General features: G+C 53.2%; 8 protein-coding genes across 8 annotated transcripts; 4 read left to right on the forward strand and 4 right to left on the reverse strand.

The window, feature by feature from the left end:
* Nucleotides 1-2: 2 nt before the first annotated feature.
* PODANS_5_9290 (uncharacterized protein) lies at nucleotides 3-1547 on the reverse strand (the record flags this gene model as incomplete). Its single annotated transcript, XM_001904712.1, has 1 exon — nucleotides 3-1547. A coding segment is annotated over one exon (1545 nt), but the record flags the coding sequence as incomplete, so codon positions are not given.
* Nucleotides 1548-2226: 679 nt separating this feature from the next.
* Nucleotides 2227-4014, forward strand: PODANS_5_9300 (uncharacterized protein; the record flags this gene model as incomplete). The annotated part of the gene is made up of 1 exon (XM_001904713.1): nucleotides 2227-4014. The coding sequence occupies one exon, from the start codon at nucleotides 2227-2229 to the stop codon at nucleotides 4012-4014; it is 1788 nt and encodes a 595-aa protein (XP_001904748.1).
* Nucleotides 4015-4587: 573 nt separating this feature from the next.
* PODANS_5_9310 (uncharacterized protein) lies at nucleotides 4588-7310 on the forward strand (the record flags this gene model as incomplete). Its single annotated transcript, XM_001904714.1, has 3 exons — nucleotides 4588-4888; nucleotides 4943-5434; nucleotides 5485-7310. The coding sequence occupies 3 exons, from the start codon at nucleotides 4588-4590 to the stop codon at nucleotides 7308-7310; spliced, it is 2619 nt and encodes an 872-aa protein (XP_001904749.1).
* Nucleotides 7311-13310: 6000 nt separating this feature from the next.
* On the forward strand, nucleotides 13311-14861 carry PODANS_5_9320 (uncharacterized protein; the record flags this gene model as incomplete). The annotated part of the gene is made up of 2 exons (XM_001904715.1): nucleotides 13311-13786; nucleotides 13871-14861. 2 exons carry the CDS (start codon nucleotides 13311-13313, stop codon nucleotides 14859-14861), a joined length of 1467 nt encoding a protein of 488 aa, XP_001904750.1.
* Nucleotides 14862-16920: 2059 nt separating this feature from the next.
* Nucleotides 16921-17421, reverse strand: PODANS_5_9325 (uncharacterized protein; the record flags this gene model as incomplete). Its single annotated transcript, XM_001904716.1, has 1 exon — nucleotides 16921-17421. One exon carries the CDS (start codon nucleotides 17419-17421, stop codon nucleotides 16921-16923), a length of 501 nt encoding a protein of 166 aa, XP_001904751.1.
* A 51-nt stretch (nucleotides 17422-17472) lies between these two features.
* PODANS_5_9330 (uncharacterized protein) lies at nucleotides 17473-18285 on the reverse strand (the record flags this gene model as incomplete). Its single annotated transcript, XM_001904717.1, has 2 exons — nucleotides 17473-18005; nucleotides 18060-18285. The coding sequence occupies 2 exons, from the start codon at nucleotides 18283-18285 to the stop codon at nucleotides 17473-17475; spliced, it is 759 nt and encodes a 252-aa protein (XP_001904752.1).
* A 1882-nt stretch (nucleotides 18286-20167) lies between these two features.
* PODANS_5_9340 (uncharacterized protein) lies at nucleotides 20168-22317 on the forward strand (the record flags this gene model as incomplete). The annotated part of the gene is made up of 4 exons (XM_001904718.1): nucleotides 20168-20272; nucleotides 20346-20892; nucleotides 20961-22140; nucleotides 22227-22317. The coding sequence occupies 4 exons, from the start codon at nucleotides 20168-20170 to the stop codon at nucleotides 22315-22317; spliced, it is 1923 nt and encodes a 640-aa protein (XP_001904753.1).
* Nucleotides 22318-22899: 582 nt separating this feature from the next.
* Nucleotides 22900-24604, reverse strand: PODANS_5_9350 (uncharacterized protein; the record flags this gene model as incomplete). Its single annotated transcript, XM_001904719.1, has 2 exons — nucleotides 22900-24169; nucleotides 24231-24604. 2 exons carry the CDS (start codon nucleotides 24602-24604, stop codon nucleotides 22900-22902), a joined length of 1644 nt encoding a protein of 547 aa, XP_001904754.1.
* Between the last annotated feature and the right edge of the window lie 242 nt (nucleotides 24605-24846).

Here is a 24846-nt window from a genome sequence, read left to right on the forward strand (position 1 = left end):
TCAATAGCTCGCTTGATAGGGGGAAAAGCGTTCGAAGAGGAGTCATTGTTGGTTACTGGCCCGATCTTGAGCGAGTCTGGGGCGACGGCGGCCTTGGTGATGGATTTGGATATCTCGGCTTCGAAAAGAGCGTCGGTGAACGTCCAGAGGTGCTCAGTAAGTAGCCGCGCGGTGAGCTCCCTGCAGTGAGCCACAAAGGGGGTTTCATCCTCGTCAAAGTCCAACAGGAGATACTCGTTGGTGACCCAGCCTATTATGTTGCACACTGTTCTCAGGTCGCTATTGTGGAGAACAGACTGGAGGTTGGTGGCGACAGGGGCGACGTTTGTGCCCGTGACCAAAGACCCGGCGTGGGAGGATTTGAGGGCGGTGAAGGCAGATTTGGGGTCGGTTGAGTATTGGGTCTCGATGGCGAAGATTTTCCGGAAGAGGGAGGCTTCATTGTAGGAACGCTCGTAGCACTGCTTGACGAAGTTACGGGCCGCGGTCTCGACGGATTCCTTGGCTTCTGAGCGGAAGGCGTCGAGGTCGCTTTGAATTAGTGGTTTCAGGTCTCTTTCTCTGACGGCCCAGTAGGCGTGGAAGATGTTGTTGGCTGTGTTGGCATAGATGTCCCAGTTGAGTGCTGTTTGCGGATGGCCGTTTTGATCGTAGACGTTGCGGATGACGGTCTGGATGTTTGGTATTAAGGAGTAGGACTCCAGCAATGTCTCTTCAAACCGGCCATAAGCCAGGGCGTGCCGTGCGGACTCGGACCGCGTAGCCAGTATTTGTTTGGAAATTTCGGCAGAAACTCGGTTGAGGCGATTGGTGAAGCCAACTTCGAGCAAGTGCAGAGCCTTGGTGAGCAGGGCCTGATAGCGGGCAAGGTAAGACTCGGCATCTCGGTACGTCGTGTTTTTCGTCATGAAGGCTATGCAAGAGTCGAGGCTTGACAAAATATCGGCAAACGCGTCGTCCTCCACAAGTCGACCTGCTCCTGGAGCATTGAGTCGTCTGCTGACATTGTCCAGATACGCGTAGTAGTGAAGATCTGTGCCAACATCATCGGCCAGCTTCTGCAACCGTTTCTGCTCTGTGAGTAGGTCGTCGCATTGGGCCTTGAAAGAGCTGGTTTGGTCGTCAACTGCCCGGAACGACTGGCTCAGGGATTCGAGAACCTTGAGAGCACTATTCGCATCTTCAACGAGGGTGCCCAAGTGTCGTTCGGTCATGACCAGCTGATCGTGGTACAACAGGAATTCCTGTTGACTTGCTTCCAGTAGCTCCTTGTCCAGCTCGGCATCGTGAGCGTCCTGTTCGACCGGCAGCTTTGCCGCCACAGACTCCGGAACGCCCAATGCTTCCCACGTTCGGCCATGTCGTATCCTCCTCCCCTTCTTCTTCTTGTGGTGTGGCTTTCCACCTATTTGGGCCTTGACGATGTCGTAGAAATCCGAGTACGACTTTGCTCTTCGTGACAAGGTAGGTTCTGGTGGGGAATTGGTGTCTTCTTGGTCTTCGAAAAGAACTGGGAGCGATCCCGCGCCATCGACATTGTCTACACCCTATACATATGGAGCTTGTCAGTCAAGAGCATTTCTTGAGTATATAGCTCCTGAGAGCCCAGGCCACTTACATTTGGAGGCTGGAGCAGAGACTTCTTTCTTTGATGGCCTGAGCTTTGCGCCTGTCGCTGCTGTTGTTGGTAGTCGGGTACAAAGCTGTACCAGGAGTCTTCAAACATTTTTGTTTCTTAGCTCCCGTGGGATTCGGTCGATTTGTTGCTAATACCGGCTCCGGTGGCCGTCTCCGTATGCCTTTTCGGATGCCGCGTATATCTGGCCGCAACGCAACGGGCGGGACCCTTCACCGCGCCCGACAGCACCCCCTGGCTCCCTAAAAGTGCCCCACAATTCAGTGGTGGGATGCGGGGCGCACGGGCCGCATGTTAAGCTCTTTGATGCCAAGACATGAGCTTGGGGACCCATCTTATTGAAGAAAAAGGTTCATGCCTGCTGCATCTGAAGACAGCCTCGTGAACACCCAGTGACCTCACCATCTCAGGCCATCACTGGTATTTCAGTCGAACTCGGCTACCCAAGGCATTTTGGTGGTCAGGGTATGAAGCCGACGACAATCCGAGTTCTTCTGTTCTCTCGCCTCTGACACAAAGGAATCTGGAAGCCAATTAGACCCGGCATATAAGTCAGCACTCAGAGACAGTTCAAGATAGCCTCGTCTGCCATGTATCGCACAGCTCTACGACGGACCGCCAGGACAGCAAAGCCTTCGCAATGGGTACGGCATTCGAGTACCGGGGGTGAAGCTCAGCCTCGCCGTTCCATCATCCCTCTCGTCGCTGGAGCTGTCCTTGTGGGAGCTGGCGCTGGTGGTTTCTGGGCTTACCAAAACTACTCCCAACTATCCAAGCAACAAGAACAGGCTCAAAGCCCTAAACAAGCAGAAAAGGCCGAGATTCTCCGTGAGAAACCACGGAAGAAGGCAAAGTCTAAGGAGGAGAGCAATGAACTGATCAGCCCTCAACATGTCCAAGTCAAGCACAGTCATGACCACCCCGGCGTCTATGCTTGGGGTTCCAATGTGGGCAAGGTTGCTGCTCCTGACTCCAAGGAATCCAACATCAAGACACCACGGAGGATTCCCTTCTTTGACGGCCAGATTCTCAGGGATTTGAAGCTGGAACGAGACTTTGGCGTGGCAGTCAACGAGAAGGGCGACCTAGTTCAGTGGGGTGTCGGCTACAACAGAGATGCCCCCGGCCCGGAAGTTACCCTCAGGGGCAAAGATGTCACCAAGATCGCCGTCTCCCGGGACCGTGTCATTGCCCTCTCGTCCAACGGACAAGTTTACTCCATTCCTGTTGCCAAAGCTGACCAGGCCTTTGCCGAAAACACACCAAACTCTCATTCTTCCTGGTCCATTTGGTCCGGCACCCCCAGCCTCACCCAGCACTACAGGACCCTCAAGCCTGCCAATTTGGGTTGGAACGAACAAGTGGTCGATGTCAAGTCCGGCCTTGAACACTGTCTGATGCTCACCTCCAGAGGTCGCGTCTTCTCGGCCGCCTCTAGCACAGAGGACTTTCCTTCCCGAGGTCAGCTCGGTGTTCCTGGGCTGACGTGGCAAAACCGCCCAGCTGGTCCATATGACCAGCCCCACGAGGTCGGCGGACTGCGCGGTTTCAAGGTCAGGGAGATCGCCACGGGTGACTACCACTCCCTTGCCCTTGACGACGAAGGGAGGGTCTTTTCCTTTGGTGATAACACCGTTGGCCAGCTTGGCTTCAAGACCGATCTCACAGCTACCCATATTGACACCCCCTCTCTGTTGCCCGTCAACCAGCTCTACGCCGGCACCAACCTCAAGCCCAAGGTTACCTCCATCGCCGCTGGCGGTCTCAGCAGCTTCTTCACCGTTGACGCCACCAAGGTTCAATCAGAGTCTGGGTCGGAAGTCATGCCCGCCTCTGAGCTCGGCAGAGTCGTGGCCGAGACGTGGGCTTGTGGTTCCGGTATCCACGGCGAACTCGGCACAGGCAAATGGCTTCACGTCTCTGTTGCTCCCTCCAAGGTCAAGGCTCTTTCCGATCTCTATGAATACGACGAGGCAACCAATACTGTCCATCCTATTCGTCTCAACAAGATCGCCGTAGGAAGCACACATGTCTGTGCTGTAATGGACAATGTGCATGATTCCAAGGGGAACTCTAAGGGGGGTCCACAGTTTGGGAACGATGTCTTGTTCTGGGGAGGGAACGAGAGCTATCAGTTGGGCACGGGCAAGAGAAATAACACGAACGTGCCGATTTATATTGGGGCGTTGGATGGGGACAGTGTTGGGGCTGGGAAGATGGATGGGGAGCTGGGGAGGAATAGGCTCCAAATTGCGCCGAGGGCGAGGGTGAATCTGTTGACTGATAAGGGGGGGAAGGCTGGGAAGGGGAGGCAGGTGGATGTGGAGCAGAGGGTAGAGTGTGGGAGGTGCGTGAGCGCTGTCTACTCTGCCGTGTAAGATTGGTTTGTTGGGGAGATGGACATGTATGGATACGTGTAAGAACAAAACTGTGGCAATGGGATGGATGGTCAAGGAGTTGTATATGATGAAAGAGGACAGGCAAAACTCCAATCGCATCTCGGTTTTTTTTGGCTTGGGAAAGGTTTCAATTTCATCATTTTGTCAACAGCACATGAACCTCATACATCCGAGTGCTTTACGATGCAACAACTCGCAACATTTTCGACTACCGAATGTCTACCTATGCCTTTGTACCTGCAGCTCGGGAACTAGCCGGCGGGTAATACATCGACACCACACCACCGCACCCCATCCCGTCAAGATGAGCATATTCTAGATCCCGAGACGGGATAGAGAGGGGGATTCGCCATGGCTAATCTGCTAACCCCTCCTTCGATGCTCAACGACGTCAGCTACCATAGCTGTGATTGACGGGAATATTTCATTGCCATTGCGTCGCAGCTTGCAGATATTTCATATCTAGGTCTCGTCTCCCATTCTGGATATGCTTCTCTCTCTTTGCTTTGCCCTTTCTGAGGTTTTGAACATTGCGCTCTTTAAATCAGCAAGATGCGGCTTCAGACCTCTGCAGGGTTGCTGCCCTTGATATCCCTAACCACAGCCTTGACAGAGACCCCCTTTCTCGGCTTCCCCTCCCCGTGGATCTCGCCCGACCCATCCGATGCCGAATGGCAAGCCGCGTACGAAAAAGCTGCGGCCTTTGTTTCTCAGCTCACCCTCACCGAAAAAGTCAACTTGACAACCGGCACGGGCTGGGAAGGCGACAGATGTATCGGCAAGACCGGCTCGGTCCCAAGATTGGGGTTTGAGGGGTTTTGTCTGATGGATGGGCCGTTGGGTGTGAGATATGGTATGCCCTCCTGTCTCCCTTCTCCAACACCTCCCAACTGACAGTCGATGATAGTCGACAAAGCCTCAGCCTTTCCCGCGGGCATGAACGCCGCAGCAACCTTCAGCAAACGCCTCATTCGTGCCCGGGGCGAAGCGATGGGTGAAGAGTTCCGCGGCAAGGGCGTTGATGTCCAGCTTGGTCCTGTTGCCGGAGCCCTAGGCAGAACACCGCAGGGAGGGAGAAACTGGGAGGGTTTCTCTCCTGATCCGTACCTGACTGGAGTGGCGATTGCGGAAACGATCAGGGGGATCCAGAGTAGGGGTGTGATTGCCTGTGCTAAGCATTACATTCTTAATGAGCAGGAGCATTTCCGCGGGAGTGTGGATGTGAGGATTGGCGATAAGACGATGCATGAGTTGTACTTGTGGCCGTTTGCGGATGCGGTGAGGGCTGGGGTAGGGAGTGTGATGTGTAGTTATAACAGGGTCAACGGGACGTATGCGTGTGAGAATGAGTGGGTGCAGAATTACTTGTTGAAGAGTGAGCTGGGGTTTAGGGGGTTTGGTGAGTTTCTGGCGGTGTGTCTCCCGGGAGGATGCTGATGAGAAAGACAGTGATGTCCGACTGGGGAGCACAACACAGCACCCTTGGCTCGGCCCTCTCAGGGCTCGATATGGCAATGCCAGGCGACATGATGGGTCCCCCTTCCGCCTCATCACCCCCCTACGGCTCGCACTGGGGCGGCGCGCTCACCCAAGCCGTCCTCAAAGGCGAGGTTCCCCAGTGGCGCCTCGATGACATGGTCACCCGGATCATGACCTCCTTTTTCCGCGTCCACGTCGGGAGCTACACCTCCCGCCCAGAACCCAACTTCTCCGCCTGGACCCGAAACACCACTGGCCCCCAATACAAGTACTCCAACCGTCCCTGGACCACCGTCAACTCCCACGTCGATGTCCAAGCCAACCACTCGGCTCTCATCCGTGAACTAGCCGCCAAATCCACCGTCATCCTCAAGAACACCGGCATCCTCCCCCTTTCCAAATCCTCCCTGACCAGCCTAGCAGTAATAGGCAACGACGCCCACGATAACCCCAACGGACCCAACTCCTGCCCCGAGCGAGCCTGCATCAACGGGACGGTAGCAATGGGATACGGCTCTGGCACAACCGACTTCCCCTATCTGATCTCACCCGCCACGGCCCTGTTGGGCCTCTCCCAGGAGCACAACATAACCTTTTTCAACACCACCTCCAACTGGGACCTCACCACCGCTCAATCCACCGCCTCCAACGCTTCCGTCGCCATCGTCTTTGCAACCGCCACCTCGGGGGAGAATTTTGTGTCCATCGATGGGAATGCTGGCGATAGGAACAATCTCACGTTGTGGGACAACGGTGACGCTTTGATCCGCGCCGTGGCGGCTGTCAACCCTAACACCATCGTTGTGTTGCACACCTCGGGCCCTGTCGTCATTGATCATGCGGATAAGCACCCGAATATTTCAGCTATCCTCTGGGCCGGGTTTCCCGGTCAGGAATCTGGGAACGGGCTGGCGGATGTTTTGTTTGGTGATGTCCACCCACAAGGCCGCAGCCCGTTTACCTGGGGTAAGGACTTGGAGTCGTACGGGGTTGAGTTGTTGACGGTGGCGCCTGATCCGAGGAGTCCGAGGCAGGAGTTTCCAGAGGGGGTGTTTATTGACTATAGGTGGTTTTTGAGCGAGGGGAAGGGGGAGAGGGGGAGGGTTACGTATGGGTTTGGGCACGGGCTTGGGTACACGGAGTTTGAGTATGGGGATTTGGTTGTCGAGAGGGTTGGTGGGAGGGGGGGGTACGAGGTGAATAAGGGGAAGACGATACCGGCGCCGGTGATGGGGGAGGTTGTTGATATAGGGGATGTGGAGGGGTGGACTGAGCCGGATGGGTTTGAGGGGTGGAGGATTCCGAGGTATGTTTACCCTTGGGTCAATGCGACTGTATATAACAGTGAGAATGGCACCGCGCGATCACCTGGCATTGGTGACTTCCCGCCGGAGGCTAGGGATGGGGGGGTGCAAGAGGAGCTACCGGCCGGTGGGAAGGAGGGTGGCAATGAGGGGTTGTATGAGGTTTTGTTTGAGGTGAAGGTGGATGTGAAGAATGCAGGGACGAGGGAGGGGGTGGAGGTTGTTCAGTTGGTGAGCTGCCTTGTTTGCTTCTTCTGTTGTGATCCCGTCCGGCTGATGATGAATAGTACCTCTCACCCAACAACCCTCTCGCCCCCTCTCTCCTCCTCCGCGGCTTTGACGACGTCCTCCTCGCCCCCAACGCCACCAAAACCGTCACCTTCTCCCTCACCCGTCGTGACATTAGCGAGTGGAACACCGAAGCCCAGAACTGGGAGATTCTCACCGAGTATCAGCAGACCGTCTTTGTCGGGTCGAGCTCGATGGATTTGAGGTTGAACAGGACACTGCCCCTTTGAAGAGACTTGAGAATCACACACACTGAGCTAGGTAGCGATATCATGAACAGTTTCAATCTATCATCTACCAAGCTGTCTTCCTTCCTCTCTTCCCTGAACACAGCCGGCGAACTCTTGGATACTTCCGCCATCGGCCACAGCATCTCGACATTTACGCCTCGTTGATCGCGTTCTCACGTAAGGCACCAGAGTCTGGTATCACATGCAAAATGATCCGTTCTCGAGGCCGAATTCTCGAACATTCTGGCAGCTGGACAGATCTGAAGCCAACATTTTCCAGATCCACTTGATCGTAGCCAAATCGACATGACAGATACCACTCGCGACCTCAGCTCGTCACTTCTCTTGATGCTGTAACCCCATCTTTCCGCCCAGCTTTCACTTCCAAAGCGTTCCAACATTGACATCTTGCCTATTAGAACTTCCATCAGGGGCTTTCTCCCATGTTTCACAGCTCAGAGACGATCCAATTCCCAGATCTGGTCCCCGATCTCAACATCCATCAAAAAGCCACACACTCCACCGGTACCAAAGCCCCCCCTCGAACTAACAACGCCTCCGGAGAAGAACGGGAGCAACTTCGCACAGCACTGGCAGTTCACAATCAAGCCATCAGATTTGCAAGCGTGCACGAGCCATCTGGTTTGTCTATATAATCGAGTCTTTCCTCCCATTTCCTTCTCTGTTTTACATCGAACATACCACACCACCATCGACTTCGACATCGACTTCGACATCCATCGATATCGTCTTTAACATTGTCTTCAACATTGTCTTCAACATCGTCTCGACTCGGACTTCGACAACATCGATATCGACATCAACACCACCAGCGACGACGAACGATGCGACCGACCGGACGACAATGACGACGACAACATTCCCCCTTCCCGCTCTTCCCCCTCTTCCCATGAGCACACCAACACACCCCCGGGTGACACGATCGGATTGTGGACGGTCAACTAGGGGGGCAATAGACTCTGGGTTGTCGCTGCTGGGATAGCACGATCCGACCGTGGACGATTACCTGGCGCGAAGCCTCCCTCGTTCTTATGGATGGGTGTATGGGTCTGGCGGATATGATTCGAGGAATAGGATGGTGGAGTCTGGCTGGTTGTTGCTGCCTTGGTGAGGGAGTGGTGGTTCTTTTTCTTTTTCTTTTTCTTTTTCTTTTTCTTTTTCTTTTTCTTTTCCTTTTCCTTTTCCATGCCATATATTGCCATCTATCTTGCCGTCTATCTTGCCATTTATCGGGCGGCGAAGTCGGACTCTGTCGCCTCCTCGTGGTGTCGCCTGGAAACTCGTCTCTCCGAGGAGAGCGAGGCCAACGCAGAGACGCATGCGACTTTTGTAGGTAGCTACGAGAACAATACAAGACTTTTTTTTGGTCATGACTTTCAATGCCTTTTTGTGTGTGCCTTCGAGACTCTGCCTTGTGATTAAACAACTCTTGTAGCGCTCCTCTTGCGATGCATCCAAAAGAGATGGGACAAATACCTCGACACCCATCCCATGATGTCGATCATGGTTTTGGCGTCTGGAGAGGTTAGACTTGAGATCACTGGGGGGGTTTTCTGTTGATCCTGACTTGTCTGCCTCACGAGAGACCATCAGGATGGAGGTATAGCTCAACCTGTGCGAAACTTTCTCTCCCTGTCTCAAGGTACCACCACCACATCGGGGCTTCAGTTTCCAGAACCCATCATACCCTGTGAATCAAAGACATCCCGTTCCGTTGTTCAACAACAGGCCTTGTCAGAGCTCAGACTTCTCACCACCTTCCACCTCAACCCACCTGGGTACTTGACTTTCTTCCCCTCCAAGTTCGAACACTGCCCGATTCATGTACGCTGTGTGATGGGCAAGTAGAACGCAGAGTTAAATCGAAGCCACTCTGCAGCTATACGGCCATTAAGGATTTCTGAAGGGGATTTGTGTGGAGGTTTACACCTAGCTTGAGGTGTTTCGTGGCTTTATCCAAGTGCTTTTAGCTGTGCTTTTACTTTGTTCCTTACTGCGTAACGGTAGCATGGACCCAGGTTGTCGGGAGTGATGGCCCCGGGTGGAGGGGGCGAGGGGGGGGTTCTTGGTTTAAGTGCAGGGTTAGGGAGTTCATCTTTTTGCTTGTGGATTTCTAGCATGAAGTTGAGTGGTGGCTTCCATGAATGAGAATGTTGTGGGATGGGGTTGTGGAGCTGGATGGTTTTTGTTTGGGTTGTTTGGGTGAGATAGATGAGATTTTGGTGATGGCTCTGTCTGGTTGATGTCATGTTATTGTCTTTGATAGGGGGGGGCCTTATGAAAAGAGGGAGGTGGTGCTGTAATGATAGATGGGGAAAGGGGTGCTCTGGTACAAGAGGCTGGTAGAGCGATGGAGAAAAGCATCATATTTCTGTTATTGGGATCTCATGTCTACCCATCAGACTTGGCATTTTTCTTTGATGAGTTGCTGAATATGGCTGCCGTTGAGTCAAGTCTTTTGATGAACGATAAGGGAGAAAGAGGCCTTGTAGTGCTACCGGTAGACCAGAGAGAAACCTCGGGACTAACCACCTAAGGTTATAACCTCACGCCCCAGCGAACAATGTTATCAAAACTCGGTTGCCCCGGCTGGTGTAAGTTAGCACAGCGGTCAACTGCGTTCGGTCCTGAAAAAAAAAATGATATAAAATTTCTCCTGGGGGCGCACAATTTCTTCCAAAGCAGGCGCGCAGCCACACACAGGACCCGAGGTCGAGCAATGAGTTTGTCTTTTTGTTCTTGTCACATCTCTCCTCGTCCAACAACACCCTCTTCTCATGATGCCTTCAAACATGTTCTCCAGCCCAAACATATCCACTCTTCACCAGCCACACACAGACAACCACACCCCCGCTACAAGAATAAGCCCTTCCCACACCCCTGCCCGCCCGACATGGATACATCCCGGACTTTTCGGGCTCGCTCCACAGTCCGACAAAAGGGACCCGAGCCCCGAGCCGCACCTTTCGCGCCCCGGAAAGCCAAAGCAACCCGCAAGAAACATCCACTTCTTCGCCCAGCAGATGGATGTCAAAAAGGGTTGGCGGGCGCTAAACAAACCGGCAGACTCGGAGATGACCTCCTTCCCTCAGTCATGAGGCTCATAAGAGGTACTAACTTGAATGCCAGCTGATCATGGTGATTCATAAAAGCGAGGGGAGTTTACAAATCATTATAAAAAAGCCACAAGACCTGAGACCTCTCTCCCGGAGTTAACAGGAAAAATACCGATGGTGTGGAAGGACAAGGCGGCGGTCTTCGGTAGTGTTCAACAAGACAGAAGGCCTCGGCAGGGTGGTAGGGTTCCGTCAACCATCGGGCGGCTACACCCTACAGGGCGATCGGAAGAGCCGCTCTTGTTGAGGGAAAAAAAAAAAAAAAACCATGTCAAGGTGGTTCCCGGTTCCCGGCGACAAGGTATTAAAATGTTCGCTTTATGCCGAATCACCTGTTCTTCGGCTGCTTCCTGGATTGAGCTTGACCGCCGGAATGCATAAAAGAAAAAAAAATATTTTTCTTTTCTCGAAGAATTACAGGATATGGTTCGACAGGCGATATCCACAGGGCCGGATCAGGCCTGCAGGTGGAAAAAGAATCCATGTGGGCAGGTAGAGGTATCCGCAGCATTTGGGCTCCTGACTTGAACTTGATTGCTGCGGGTTGAAATAAAGGGGGTGTAGTAAGGACGGGGTTGGTGTGAGCAGCCAGAGGGGATTACAAATGGGAGAATTGATATGTCCGAGGCCCGATCAGATAAAAATGAGGCTTGACGATAGCAAGGCTTCCTATAGGTCGGTTTTGTTATACGCGTAAAGTGCTAGAGGTAGACCGCGGGTTTGAGACAATGTCGCGTGCTCTGTTCTGTAGCGAACATTTTCCCAGGTGGCTGGAAAAGAAAGAGACCCCCCCCTCGAATTCGGGTCCAAGGTGGAGATGGCGTCCGAAGCCATTAAGAAGCGAGTTCTCTCAGATTCATGCAGCAAAAAGGGCATTGGCTACCTCACAATTTTGCTTCCATCTCAAAGGGAGATTGAGAGAATCCCAATCTCAAAACCCCAAGAGTTGGTGCGGTCTGATGTTTTGGTGCCGGTTGCCGAAATCCGCGGGTGGAATAAACGAGAGTTTCACTGATCCACGGCCGGGCTTGCAAATCGATAAATCGAACGAGCAAACCAACAGGATCGGCGCTATAAAACCGTGACAGCGCCATCCTATCCACCGGCAGGCCAGCCCCACCGTTTGAACCTTTTCATTTGGAGGAAGAAAGAGGCGCGCAGAGGCACAGCTGATAGCGTTGGCTCGAAGAGTGGAAGGCTATCCTACTTATCAGCCTTTTGGAAGATGTTGGACGGCAGAAGACATGATGCCGAGATGCCGAGTGCAAGCGGCACAAAGCAAAAGAATGCGCAACGGTTTCTCTGGCGAAACCCCACAGGCGGGAAGCAAGCCACATGTCGCCGATGGGCTCAAGCCTCTCCTTTGACGCACGTCCGCGGTTAGGAAGTGGTATCGCTGACCAATTGTGCCTCTTCTATCCCCCATGTTCCAAGACACGACAAGGTCAAATCCTGTCAGGAAGTGCAAGTGTCTTCTTTACCTTACTCTTCGAACAAGTCGTTTTCCCTCGTGGGCTTCTGGAGGTTTGTGTTCCTTCTAGAAAGTAATGACGGCATCACGTACACCACAGCAAGCATAATACTGTGTGTGCGACTAGCGTGATGTTCACCGCTGCAGGGGCACACTTGCTGTCATCGATATGCAGCAAGCGAAAGAAACCCACTGCGGCATTCAAACTGACCCTGTCGCCCGGGCGTGGTGACCAGGTGGCTCCCGGCGAAAATCACACGGGGCGTTGTGTATGTACTTCGGTCCGCTCAATTACTGTGTCTGTGGTATCTCTTCAAGACTCGAGTCGTTGCTTGTATTATTATAAAGAGAAGAAATAAGCAGAGAAGAAATAAGCTGACAAGAGAAAGAGAAGGAGAGAGAGAAAGAGGAATGAGGAGAGTCGGTCTTGTCAAGTCTTGGCCTCTCCAGCCAAGTGCTTGGGAATACCATTTTTAGTGCCTCGTTTGCTGGTGTGTTGCTCGCGTGTCCCGTAACCTTAGTACCTTTGGGTGTGTGTGTGGGTGCGTACTTTGTACCGCCTAGCTTTGCTTCGCATGCATTCCCAAGTGAACCCACCCGTCCTTCTTTTAAACAAGGGCCACCGCCGTCATACTTTACCAAGGGAGGCCCCCCCCCTAGTCACAATCCGTCACACACTTAACCTCACTTGCTTCCCGTCCCATTCTTCCCCATTTTGCGATCTCGAGGTGTTGATCCTTTTCCCAAGTACCACACACACTCAACGACAACCGACCGCAGGAAAGACGTGTGTTGGTGTGGCGTTCGAGCTGCTTTTCCCTCGTGGCTTTTTTTGGGCCCTTTTTCTCTTTTCCCTAAACGGCCTTTTTTGGGGGTTGCTCGACAAGACGGAAAAACCGACGAAACGAACAGGACGGACGACCGAATCCAGTAATTCCTAGAAATTAATAATCAGCATCAACAAAGAATAAAAACGGTCACAACCTATTCGACAACGACGTCAACCACGAGCACCTCACCCAACCTACCGGTTCAGGCCAATAGTGTAAAAAGAGTTAAAGAAAGCAAGCACGAAGAGAAATGCAGATGCAGCGACGATAGCCGAACCAACTCCAACAAATCACCTCTTCCCCTTTCCTCCTTCTTCATCCTAGGAAAGGGCCGGTTTGCCTCCCCGCCGGGTGGTGCGTGTGTTGTGTGTGTGTGTGTGTGTGTGTGTGTGTGTGTGTGTGTGTGTGTGTATGTGTGGGTGTCTCTCACCTCAACCTCGACCTCAACCTCAACCTCACCTCAACCTCAACCTCAACCTCAACCTACCTAGCGACGAACCTATTTTAGACGATTCCGGCGCATCACCATCGCAACCATGCCAGACTTCTCCCCCGTCCTCCCATCAACAACCTCGGCACCCCCCTCCCCGCCACATTCCCTCTCCGCCAAAACCATCACCACCTCCCCAAACCCCCTATTACCGCTCTACAACCTCGCCGCCAACATCCCCATCCCCGCCAAATTCAAAAAAGCCAAACCCTCTCTTCGGTTACAGCGGGTAAAATCCAAAGACGAAGCCGCCTCTCACGATGTAACCAAACTGCAAACATCCTTCGCCATCCTTCCCTCTCTCAAACAGCTCCAAACCCGCAAATGGACCCTCTGGGACCTCCAGCACGTGGTGACGTTTGGGTGTTTGGCCTTTTGTCTGCTCATCACACCATCAGCCCCGTTTCTCAAGAGCGCCGCGATGGGGTTGCTAGCAGTTCTGCTGGCCATGCCAGCGACGAGACAGTTTTTCCTACCGTCGTTGCCGATTTGGGTGTATTTGTTTTATTTCTTTGCCAGCAGGTATGTTAGCGACCGTCATCCGAGAGGATCTTTTCTTTTTTTTTTCTTCTTCGTTGTCTGATGCTGATGATGATGATGAAAAAGGTTCATCGCCCCTGAATACCGCCCCCACATCTGGGTCAAGGTCCTTCCCGCGCTAGAAAACGTCCTCTACGGCGCCAACCTGAGCAACATCCTCTCGGCACACACCTACACCATCTTGGACATCATCGCCTGGATCCCCTACGGCCTCGGCCACTTTGCGCTCCCGTTGGTGACAACGGTGATGCTGTTTTTGTTTGCCGCCCCTGGGACAACGCCCGTCTGGGCGAGGGCGTTTGGGTACATGAGCATCCTCGGCGTGACGATCCAGATCCTCTTTCCTTGCACGCCTCCCTGGTACGAGGGTCTGCACGGCCTCGAGCCGGCGCATTACGGCATGGAGGGCAGCCCGGCTGGGTTGAAGAGGATCGATGAGCTGTTTGGCGTGGACATGTACACGACGAGCTTCACGACCGCCCCGGTGCCGTTTGGCGCGTTTCCTTCCCTGCACGGAGGCGATGCCGTGCTGGAGATGCTGTTTTTGCAGTACTGCTTCCCGAGGTTCAGGGCTTTTTTCGTGGGGTATGTGGTTTGGATTGCGTGGAGCACCATGTATCTGAACCACCACTACGCGATCGACCTTGTCGGAGGAGGGGTGATTGCCGCGGTCACGTATTACATTGCGAGAACGAAGTGGCTTCCGCGCCCGCAGCTGGACAAGACGACGAGGTGGGAGTATGAGTATGTCGAGTTTGGCGACAGGCCGAGGGTGGCGCTCGACGAGGAGTATGGCGGGATGGGGTTGGGACTGCTTCAGCGACGGGGGAGCGACGAATGGACTCTTGGGAGCTCGTCGAGCTTTGACTCGATGAGCAGGGGGGACACCCTCTGCGGGAGCAGCAGCTCTTCGCCGAATATCCTCAGCCCGACGACGCCGAATGATGACCACCATGGGGGGGACCTGTGGAGCAAAGTCCGGACGGCGAGCCCGAGGGCGGTGGGGTTGACTGGGGTTGTGGTTGAGGAGGAGCAGAGGGAGGTGTATGTGAGGTGATCTCTTGAGAACCTAATCGACACATCCATCCTTTTCTCGGCACTTCTTCGACTCGGTTCCGGTTGCTTTTTTTCGATCGCCTTTTTTTTTATACAACACGCTACTACTACTACTACTATCGTTATTATCTGTCGGGGCCAATTCATCAGCATTTTATTGGTTTGGGGTTGGGGGCAAACAAATGGCATTGGCAGGGCATTTCGCAAGCAGTGTGTGTGTGTGTGTGTGCGTGTGTGTGGTTATTTGGTATATACCCCATATCGTTCGCTCGCTTCATTTATATATATGTGTGTGTACTGGAAAGGGGGGAAGTCAGTCTGGATAGACAGTCGTTTCTGTTTATTGGAGAAAGAACAAATCAGACTTTTGGATGGATAGAAGAGCGAGGGAGGAGTGAGGAGGGGGGAGGAGGATATATCCCATATAATGAGAGGTTGTCGAAGAGAAAAGGAAGGGGGGGGGGGGGGGAAATATGCGATCTTTTGGTCTTTTTAATGATAATGGCTTTTTTTATTTTCTTTTTTTTAAATTGGTAGGGGGAAGGGAAAGGGTGCGGTGCATATAATGGATCGGGAGGGAGGGGGGGGGGGGGTTGCATACCTAGTTGGCGAAGGGAGAGAGAAGAGATGGGTGATGATACCTGCGATTTGGATTTTGTCTTCAGAGCGAAGGGGATACTGGGAGGAAGGAAGGGTTTGCGATATCTAGGAGAAGGAGGAGGAGGAGGTGATGATGATGATGATGGTGTTGGTGGTGGTGGTGGTTTTGTATCATATAACGAATATCTCAAAGGAATTTAAATCAAGTCAAACAATTGATTAGAGGAGGGATGGGTGTGTGATGTTGGAAGAGAGGCTCTTTCCCCTCCACCACCGGGACGCCTTTGGAGGGTTTAACCACTCTGGCCGGCCGGGTTCGGGTAGGTAGGCGGCGGCGTGGAAAAAGGGGGTTTCGGTTTCAGCCTCACAGCCTTGTGTCGTTCGTTTTTTTTTCTTTTTTTTCTTCTTTTCTCTTTCTCCCAAGATTGTCACGAGTTGGGTGGGTGTGTCAGATTCGCTTAATCGGCCGGTCCCAGAACGCCACCACTCCGAGGAGTCAGATCCCCCAATCTGTACTTCTTTCCATCATGGGACACAGCGAGGGGAAAGGGGGGGGTTATAAAAGCATGGGAGGTAGGGGTTCGAAGCGGGAACGGAGATTATCTTGTGTGTCAGGTAGACAGACAGACAGGTAGATGCTGTGAGACGGGAGGTAGGTAGGTAGAAAGATGCAACCCTTCGGAGAATGCAACATCAAAGATAGTAAAAACCAAAAAACTCAGAAAAAAGGTGATACCGAACAGAAAACGGGAGATTCTTCTTATGATATATACATGGCAGTCGAAGAGAGAGAGAGAGGGAGAGAAATGTTTTCAGCTCGTGGGGTCAAAGTCACGATGAATAAGGAAAATCGGCCAAATATCTGGCCTAGTTCGGATTTTGTTGTCAAAAGCGAATGGTGTGTGTGTGGTGGTTGGCACCGGGCTGAGGGAAACGGCCGCCAATGCCGTCAACCATCTCTTTAGATATCTTGGATAAATCGTTGGAGAAAAAAAAAAGACGAGTACATTAATCTACAATTCACATTGTCTGCATTCCCATATCTGTCTAAAACCGACTGACTGACTATCTGGGCTCTGTGCCCATTCCCCGAGTCTTACATACAACTGACTGACATATACCTCTCCCAATCAACCCACAAATTTACACCCATCTCACATTACATGCAATGCAAAGAAGAAGAAAGAAAAAAAAGTATGCATATCAAAAAAAGACAATAAACAAACATCCATCCATCCAGACCCATGTATGGAAAAGCACGAAAAAAGGTATCTCAACGCCCCACCCACCAACCCGCCGAACCCTTTATGCCCTGACAAAAAGAAATACTTTTGATGCCTGATGCGAAAAAGAAAACCGAAAACAGAAATTAGCGCGCTCTTGTGTGGTTCACTCGCGATGTAAAGACCCGAGACCAGATACTGGGCAACTTCCCAGCTGTGCAAGACACATGTCAGCCATTAGAACCGCACCTTCGACTTGCTCTTGAGTTTATTCTTCTTCCTATCAGCCTTCTTCTCCTTCTTGTGCTTCTTCTTGAGCAAAGAATCATCACGATTCTTGTCCTTGGCAAAGAGAACCTTGGCTGTGCTATCCTTCACGCCAGAGTCATATTTCTTGAGAATACTCTTCATTGGCGACGAAAGAACTTGCGAGGCAGCACCAACAGACAGTATTCGCGTAGACATGCTCTTCGAGGGCGATGAAGGGATAGTCGAAAGAGGGATACTCGAGGAGACTTCGTCCGGGGGCTCCTGCTTGATCATGTTTTTCAAAGGTGAGGGGGGTGGGGGCATAGACATGCTGCGGGCGCGGCCCGGGTAAGGGGTCGACTTGCCGGGAACATGCACCCGGGTGAGCGACGTAGAATTGCTAGCAGGACTGCTGCTCGGAACCGTGTATGTGGGCAATGTGAATGCAGAGGGCGGCAAAGAAGCCTCGCGCTTCTTGCGTTCCGACATGGACTGGTAATCGTCGGACTTGACCACGGCTCGCGGAGGTGAAGAGCCCACCTAGGCGCTCTTTCCGGCGGGAACAGGAGGCGGAATCGGCGTCACCTTACTTGCAGTCTTCTTAGCCTTGTTGTCCTTACCATCAGACTTTGTGGCAGAGGAGGCGACGGGGGTAGCAGCCACGTTGTGCCCGGGGATGGGGGGAGGAGCAATAGGGGTCTCCTTGATGGGCTTAACAACGGGGGCACTGACTGCTGGGGTGCTGGCACCAACACGAGACTTCCTCGCCTTCTTGCTGGGCGTGGCAGCTGTCTCCTCTCCACCGAGCTTGCGCTTCTTAGCGGCCGCCTTGCTGGTGGCAGCAGCGGGGGCAGCGGGGGCAGCGGGGGCGGCATCGCCCATCTCGACGTCTTCGTGCTCGGACTCGTCACCCATGACGGTGAGACCGTTGTTGGTGGCGCCGAACGGTGTGTAGCGAACCTTGAGCCCCTTAGGCTGGGGTCTAGGCGGCACGGGCGGGGCAGGCACAACGGTCTCCTGGCCGATGTGAGTCTTGCGCTTGATGTGGAGGAACTGCCCGATGGGCTGGTCGGCTAGAAACCGTCAGCAAACCCTCTGCTCACCAAGAGAAAGAAAGCTTCACTCACCACTCTCATACTTCTTGCCATCCTTGCCGGGAATCAGGATCTTAACCGAGTGGCTCAGCTGCTCGAGTTCACCGCCGTAATCCACGCCCTCGTGGGTAAAGAGTGGCTGGCCAGAGATGAGCTTGTCCGTAGAGATCTTGTACTTCCTGATGACGTCGATGCCAATAGACTTGGGGGTGGTGAAGCACCAAAGCTGCTTGCCCTCGGCCTTTGCATTCGCAAGCATCTTGGCAACGCTGGCAGCATCGAGATCGGGGTCCGAAGCTTTCCGCAGATCGAAGCGTTGCTGAATGAGCTCAGCAGGGCGACTAGTCACTTGTTAGCAAGGTTCCCTCATCAAGCACAGGATGATTCTCACGATGACTTGACGGCTGCTGCGTTTTGGGCCTCCGGCTCAGGCTCCGACTCGGACTCAGTTATTCAGACTCGCCGACGGTCTCCTTGCTCTTCGCTTTGCTTTTAACGCCTTGTCCTTCGAAGCAGCTAGGAGACTTGGCTGTCGACGACTTGGCAACTGGAGCAGGTTTGGCTTTGCGGAACAGGCTTCTCAGCTTGCGCTCTCAGCTGCTCACTCTCACTCTCCGACTCGCTCTCCGACCCGCTCTCCGACTCGCTCTCCGACTCGGCCTCTTTGGCTTTCTCATTGACCTTGGTGCCGTTGACCTTGGCGCCGGCGGCAGGAGCATCCTCATCACTCGACTCCTCCGACTCACTGGACTCGGACTCGGACTCGGAATCGGAAGCAGCAGGAGCGGCCGCCTTCTTAGTGCTCTTGGCCGGAGCGTCCTTCATCTCGACATCGCCATCGTCGCTGTCGCTCTCGCTCTCGCTTTCGGAGTCGCTCTCACTGGAGCTCGAATCTGAGGCTTCGACATCCTTCTTGGTCTTGGTCTCGGTCTCGGAAGCAGGCTTCGTGCCGTTGGTGGTAGGCTTAGCAGCCTCCTTCTCTTTCTTCAAGTTCAGCTTATCGGCCCAGTCGTCATTGTTGTCGTCGGCCTCATCGTCGGTAGAAGTGGAGGTGCTGTCGGTGTCACTGTCGCTCTGACTCTCGCTCTCGGACTCTTCCTTCTTCACAGGCTTGGGCAGCGCCTTCTGGCTCAAGGCATTACGGAGGCCAGCAGCTTTGGCGATATGCTGGGACAAGGTAGCAGAGGGCGCTTTGGGCCCCGCCATTGCGACTGTTTTGTGAGTTCAGTAAAGTAGAGGGTGGGTAGTAGAAGTTAGCGGTGGCTGGAGGTGAGCAAAAGATGGTGCGATTCAAAGGGAGGTTGTTGGTGGTTGATTGTTGATTTTTTGATTTTTTTTGGAAGCTGTCGAGTCGAGTCGCTCCAAAAATTCACGATGCGCTTCAGGAAAAGCGAAAAGTTGCTAATCCCTGCAAAAAAAAAGCGCGACGGGTTGTGGAGAGGTGGGGGCAGTTGATTGAGCGTGCTGATTGGCTAACCTTTCACTGCCGCCCTGGGAGAGCCTCTGAATAATCGTGGTGAAAGATTTTGTGAGAGGAAGATGGGACACTTGGAATTGAAAAGGCGCAGAGTTATTTACTTATTTATTTATCTAATTTCATAAAATAAAAAAAACTAAAAATAAAAAATTAAATAGAAAAATCATATAAAAAATAAAAATAAAAATTATAAAAATCCATAGCTCTTATTAAGATTCTAGGCGCCCACCGCAGAAGGAACGCCCTGAAAGCCCACAGAAAGCAGGTACTGCCCGCACGCACCTCCGTTTGCAAGTCAAACGTTCAGGTGGGGCGCTCGAGTCCCTCTGTCTCGAAGCTTGAGACGCCATTCCATTTCTTCAACGAAGTGAGCGAGTCCAGATCTTAGTGTCAAACTTATGCAAGAGACTTCATAGTAAAGAAACTGGACCCCAGTTTCTCAGGATCACTAGAGCATCCCAGTCAGCGTTTTGGACCAAGATCATTGTGGTCGTTGAACTCTTTTACCCAACCACCTACAGTGACAATGGTGATGAACAATAAGAGAAGGAAACTCGAGGGCGTTGACGTCCCTCCCAAGGCCCCTGCCTCTCCTGCTACACCTGGTATGAATGAATAAAGAGCCCCGTAGTCATAGTATACATAGGCTAACACTGTCCAAGTAATGAGCGCGTTTGCTGCCCGGCAACAGCTCTGGGGAGCCCCATCGCCAGTCGCAAAAACGCCTGTGAATGAAAATCCAACACCTGCCCCAAAAGATTCCACGCCTGTAAAAACAATACCTACTCGTCGAAATAAACGCGGGGCTGCCAAGGAGCAGGTTTCTACGCCTGTCAACGAAGACCCAACACCCGACCTCAACCGTGAAAGGGGTGATTCAATTCCTCCATCGCCTATTCTTTCCCCAGTGTACGCACGACACATACGCCTCGGGTTCCATAGACATTCTGAGCTGTGCTAACTGTTGGCATAGTCTTGGAACACTTATAACCCCAGTAGTCAGAGAGAGACAGCCTCAATACTCGTCCTTGAAGCCACACAAGAAGAACTATCAACAGAAGCCAGATGGTTGCGTGACGCTAAGAACGCCTGATGGAGAGCGGTTGGTGATACTGGGAAGCTATGGCATCAGAGTCCATCAAGGCGAGGCCACCATCGCCGGTGCTCAGTTGACACCACTGGATCCAGTCCAATGGGTACACGCTCCGCACTGCCATGCTCTTCCAGTCCTCCGTACTTCTGAAGACACCGTGGTTGAGCTGCATCCCCATCCCGCAGCTGATGGGTTGCGCCAGTTGGCAAAACTGAACCCTGCCTTTGGAAAACTCTGGAACGAGGTTCCCACCCAAGGGGTGCCATCCAGGAAAGACTCGACATTTCAAATTGTTTGTCTGCTCCATTCTCGACTGTTACGGAATTGTTCATGCTAACCCTCGAATAGTTGTTCTCCCCAGAAGACGTCCCCAAAAAGGTCGCCCTCCAAGAGCTCGTCTCCCCGCCAGAATGGAACAAGAAACTCGCCTCCCTGATCGCAACAAAGCGAAAAGGGGCCTCATCCCCCATCTTCTTCCTCTGCGGCCCCAAATCATCCGGGAAATCCACCTTTGGGAAACTCCTCGCCAACCGTCTAATCACCGACCGAGCCGGCAACAAAAACGCTCCTTGGTCACCCATCTATATCTTAGACATCGACCCAGGGCAACCCGAATTCGGCCCCCCCGGCGTGATCTCCCTCGTCAAACTCACCTCCCCCAACCTCCAACCCCCCTTCTGCCACCCAACCCTCGAACCAGTCACCTCGATGATCCGCTCCCACGCCATCGCCGCAGTAACCCCCGCCCTCGACCCAGAGCACTTCATCGAGTGCGTCATGGACCTCTTTACGACCTACCAAACCCAGACCCATCCCGGAGAAGAGAAGAAACCACCAATGGTAGTCAACACCCCAGGCTGGATCCAAGGTCTCGGGTTGGACATTTTGTCTGATCTCGTCAAGGGAATCAAACCGACAGAGGTGGTGTACATGTCGACCGAAGGACCAGAGGAAACCATTTCTGGTCTTCAAGCCGCCATCTCTTTTATTCCCACCACCGCATTCAGCACCCTCCCCTCGCAAAACACAACCGAAATCCTCTCCCCCTCCCGGATCCCGTCGTCTCTCCGTACGATGCAGGCAATGTCTTATTTTCATCTTTTGCCGTCGTTGTCAACTTGGAATTCAACACCGCTGTCACATGTTCCCCCTTGGAGGGTGAGGTATACGGGTCCTGACAGGGGTTTCAGGGGTATCCTCTGCTACGACTACCAACCTTCACCGAGAATCTTGGCAGAGGCAATCAACGGGATGGTTTTGGCGCTTGTGAAAATTTCCAACTTGGCCGCGTTAAGGGGATTAGACAACATAATCGAGGCTGGGAGTGGGAAGATACCGTTGATAGACAACCCTATGGGGAAGAGCCTCGATCCGAAGTTTTCGGAGCTGGTTGGGTTGGTGCTTGTGAGGGGGGTGGATGAGTGGAGGGGGGAGCTGCAGTTGCTCACGCCGGTTGGGATGGGAGGTGTGGAGAAGGGAGAGGGGAGGTTGGTGTTGGTGATGGGGAAGTTTGATACGCCCAGTTGGTGTTACAGTGAGGGGTTGTACTTGAGGGATCATGATCAGTGGAAGGGGTAAGCACAGGGTGAGAGCGATGTGTAGGTCTTTTTTGGGGTGGGGAGGAAATGGAGGTTCCGTGGATTCAGAGGTTGCATGGGAGCCAGAACAGGGGGGCGGGGGGGAAGGTTTGGAGGGTTAGGAGGGATTTGGGGAGGAGTTAGATGGTGGAGGGGGGATGGGGTTTGTTGCGGTGATGATGGTTTGGGATATAAGGGGTATTTTTTGGTTATCGGGTTGTATTTCATCTAACTTGCTGGGACCTTCAGCCTCCACCAATGACACCGACATCGTTTACACCCCCATGTGCCCTCTTGGTTGGACCGATCATGCTTGACACCTACTACCGCCCATCCGTCTCATGGAAACGGACAGACAGGAATCGAACATGAAACGTTCCAGTCAACCATAAAAACTAGATTCGAACTCACATCACTGATAAGCAAAGACTGCTGTGCTAATTACACCAGTTGGGGTCAATTTTGTGCGAAGCTTCTTACGGGAGGGGGTGTTGGCAATGGGATTTATGGATGGAGCGGAGAGGTGGCGTTTTGATTGTGGGAGGTTTGTTGTGGTGAGGGACGTTGTCTGTGTCTTGCAGAAGGGAGCATGACACTGATAGAAACACATGGACAGAGATCACATAGCTGAAGAAAGAGGCAGGCTCAGAAAACATGGCCATGTCCCATCCATATACACCTCTACACAAAAAACCCACCATGAATACTACATCACTCAAACAAAACCTAAAAGTCCAGGCCCCCCTCCTCCTCCCTCTCCCTCTTCACCCTCACAAACTCCCTCTCCTCCCTCAACAGCCCATGCACAAACCCCCTGAACTGATCAGTATAAGGCTTGATACTCGTCCTCTCCCACTCGGCCCCCCTTCTGTCTTCATCATCCCCCTCCTTCTTCACCACCCCACCCGCCGCATCAATCTCATTCACCAACCCCCCAATCGTCGGCACCCCCAACGGATCAAACCCGTCCAGATCATCCGTATCAATCGGCACACAAACCCTCCCGGTCCCAGGGTGCACCACAAACGGACTCTTCAACAAATGCGTCTTTTGCTCCGTAACCAAAATATCCAGCCGTGGATACGTATACTCCAGCACGATATCCTGCTTCGCCTCCAACAAATCCTTCGTATTCACACTCCCCATCGTCTTGGCCACCGAATCAATATCCCCCCACTTGACCACCGACGACCGCCCCGGATTAGCCTCCCACTTCTCCTTCAACGCCACCCTCAGCTTAACATCAGGAAGCAACATCAACAGCTTCTCCGCCCTATCCTCCTCCCTCCACGGGTCCTGCCCCTCAAGCACATCCGTCAAAAAGTGCTCCTTGAGAATCCCCAAACTTCTCGCCAGATGCGGATGCAAAGGCCTCCTGACATTAACCCTCTTCCCCGTCTTCTCCCCCCCCTTGACCACCGAGAAGTAATTCCCAATCGCCTTCCTCTTGTGATCATCCAACCCCCTCGCCTTGCGGTCACAGACCCAAGCGTGCGCACCTCTCCTCCCGCTGTACACCCACATGACATGCTCATACCCAAAGTCCTCTTTCAGCGCCACCCCCAGCACCTTGATCGCCATGGTGATGAACCGCCAGCACTTCCCACAAATGTTCGCCTTATCGCAGCACGTCCGAACATCGTCGTAGTCCGTCAGATCGATGTCAAAGCAGAGCTCCTTCGCCACTGGCTTGAAGGCGCTCGAGTTGCGAAACGTCTTTCGATCGCGGGGGTTGGCCGTGTAGATGGGGCCGATCTCGATGCGCTCGGGGAGGTGCTTGAAGACATCTTTGCGGAGGAGGTCGAGGGTGGCGTAGGATTGGAAGCGGAAGACGACACCCCCGGAAAGCCAGAGGGAGAACTCGCGGTGTTTGAAATCGGGGGTGGGGGTGGGGGAGTGGTTGAGCCATTGGAAGTAGTGGCGCCAGGGGAAGAGGAGCTGGTAGAAGGCGCGGAGGAGGTCGGGGTTGGAACCACCGCCGGAGGGGGCGGCTGGGCTGGATAAAAGTGTTAGTGTTGTGATGGTGGGGGGGGGGGGAAAGAGGAGGGGAGACATACCCTGGAGATGAAGGCGGTACTTGGCCTGTGACGAGATCTTTGTTGGTGTGGTTGTTCTTGCCAGAGAACTCATCGTCTGAATCGGAATCCATCCCGTCGAACAGATCCTCGAGTTTGATGTCGGATTTGGTTTCCTGCTTGATTTCGACGGGGGCGTCTTCTTCTTCTGGGGCGCTGGAGGGTGGTGGTTGTTGCTCGACGGCGGCGGGGGGGACTACGGGTGGGGATTCAACTTCGTCGACGCCGGCCATGAGGAGGTCCTCGTCTGTTAGGCCGCCGTTGCCTAGGTTGAGGGTGGTGTCTTCCATTGTCGGAGTGAGCTCAGTTCGAGCTGGGGGGTCCTGTTGTTCGGGTGTTGATTCTGAATGAGGCATTGTTTTGTTTTGTGGTGCTTGAAAGACTTTATTGTCTGTCAGTTTAGTATAAGAGCCGTTGTTGGATTGGCACAGAGAGACTTGATGGTGATGCTGAATGTTGTCTGTTGGGGGAGGGACCCTGGTGGCATTGAATTTTGGACAGGACGCGTCGAGCGAATCTCAGAGCGCGTCGCGCGTAAAGTGGCCCCCACTTGTATCGCTGGGATGGTAGGACCATAACACTAACCCCACCACTTACA

Source organism: Podospora anserina, chromosome 5 (assembly GCF_000226545.1).
Source record: "Podospora anserina S mat+ genomic DNA chromosome 5, supercontig 9".
NCBI lineage: Eukaryota > Fungi > Ascomycota > Sordariomycetes > Sordariales > Podosporaceae > Podospora > Podospora anserina.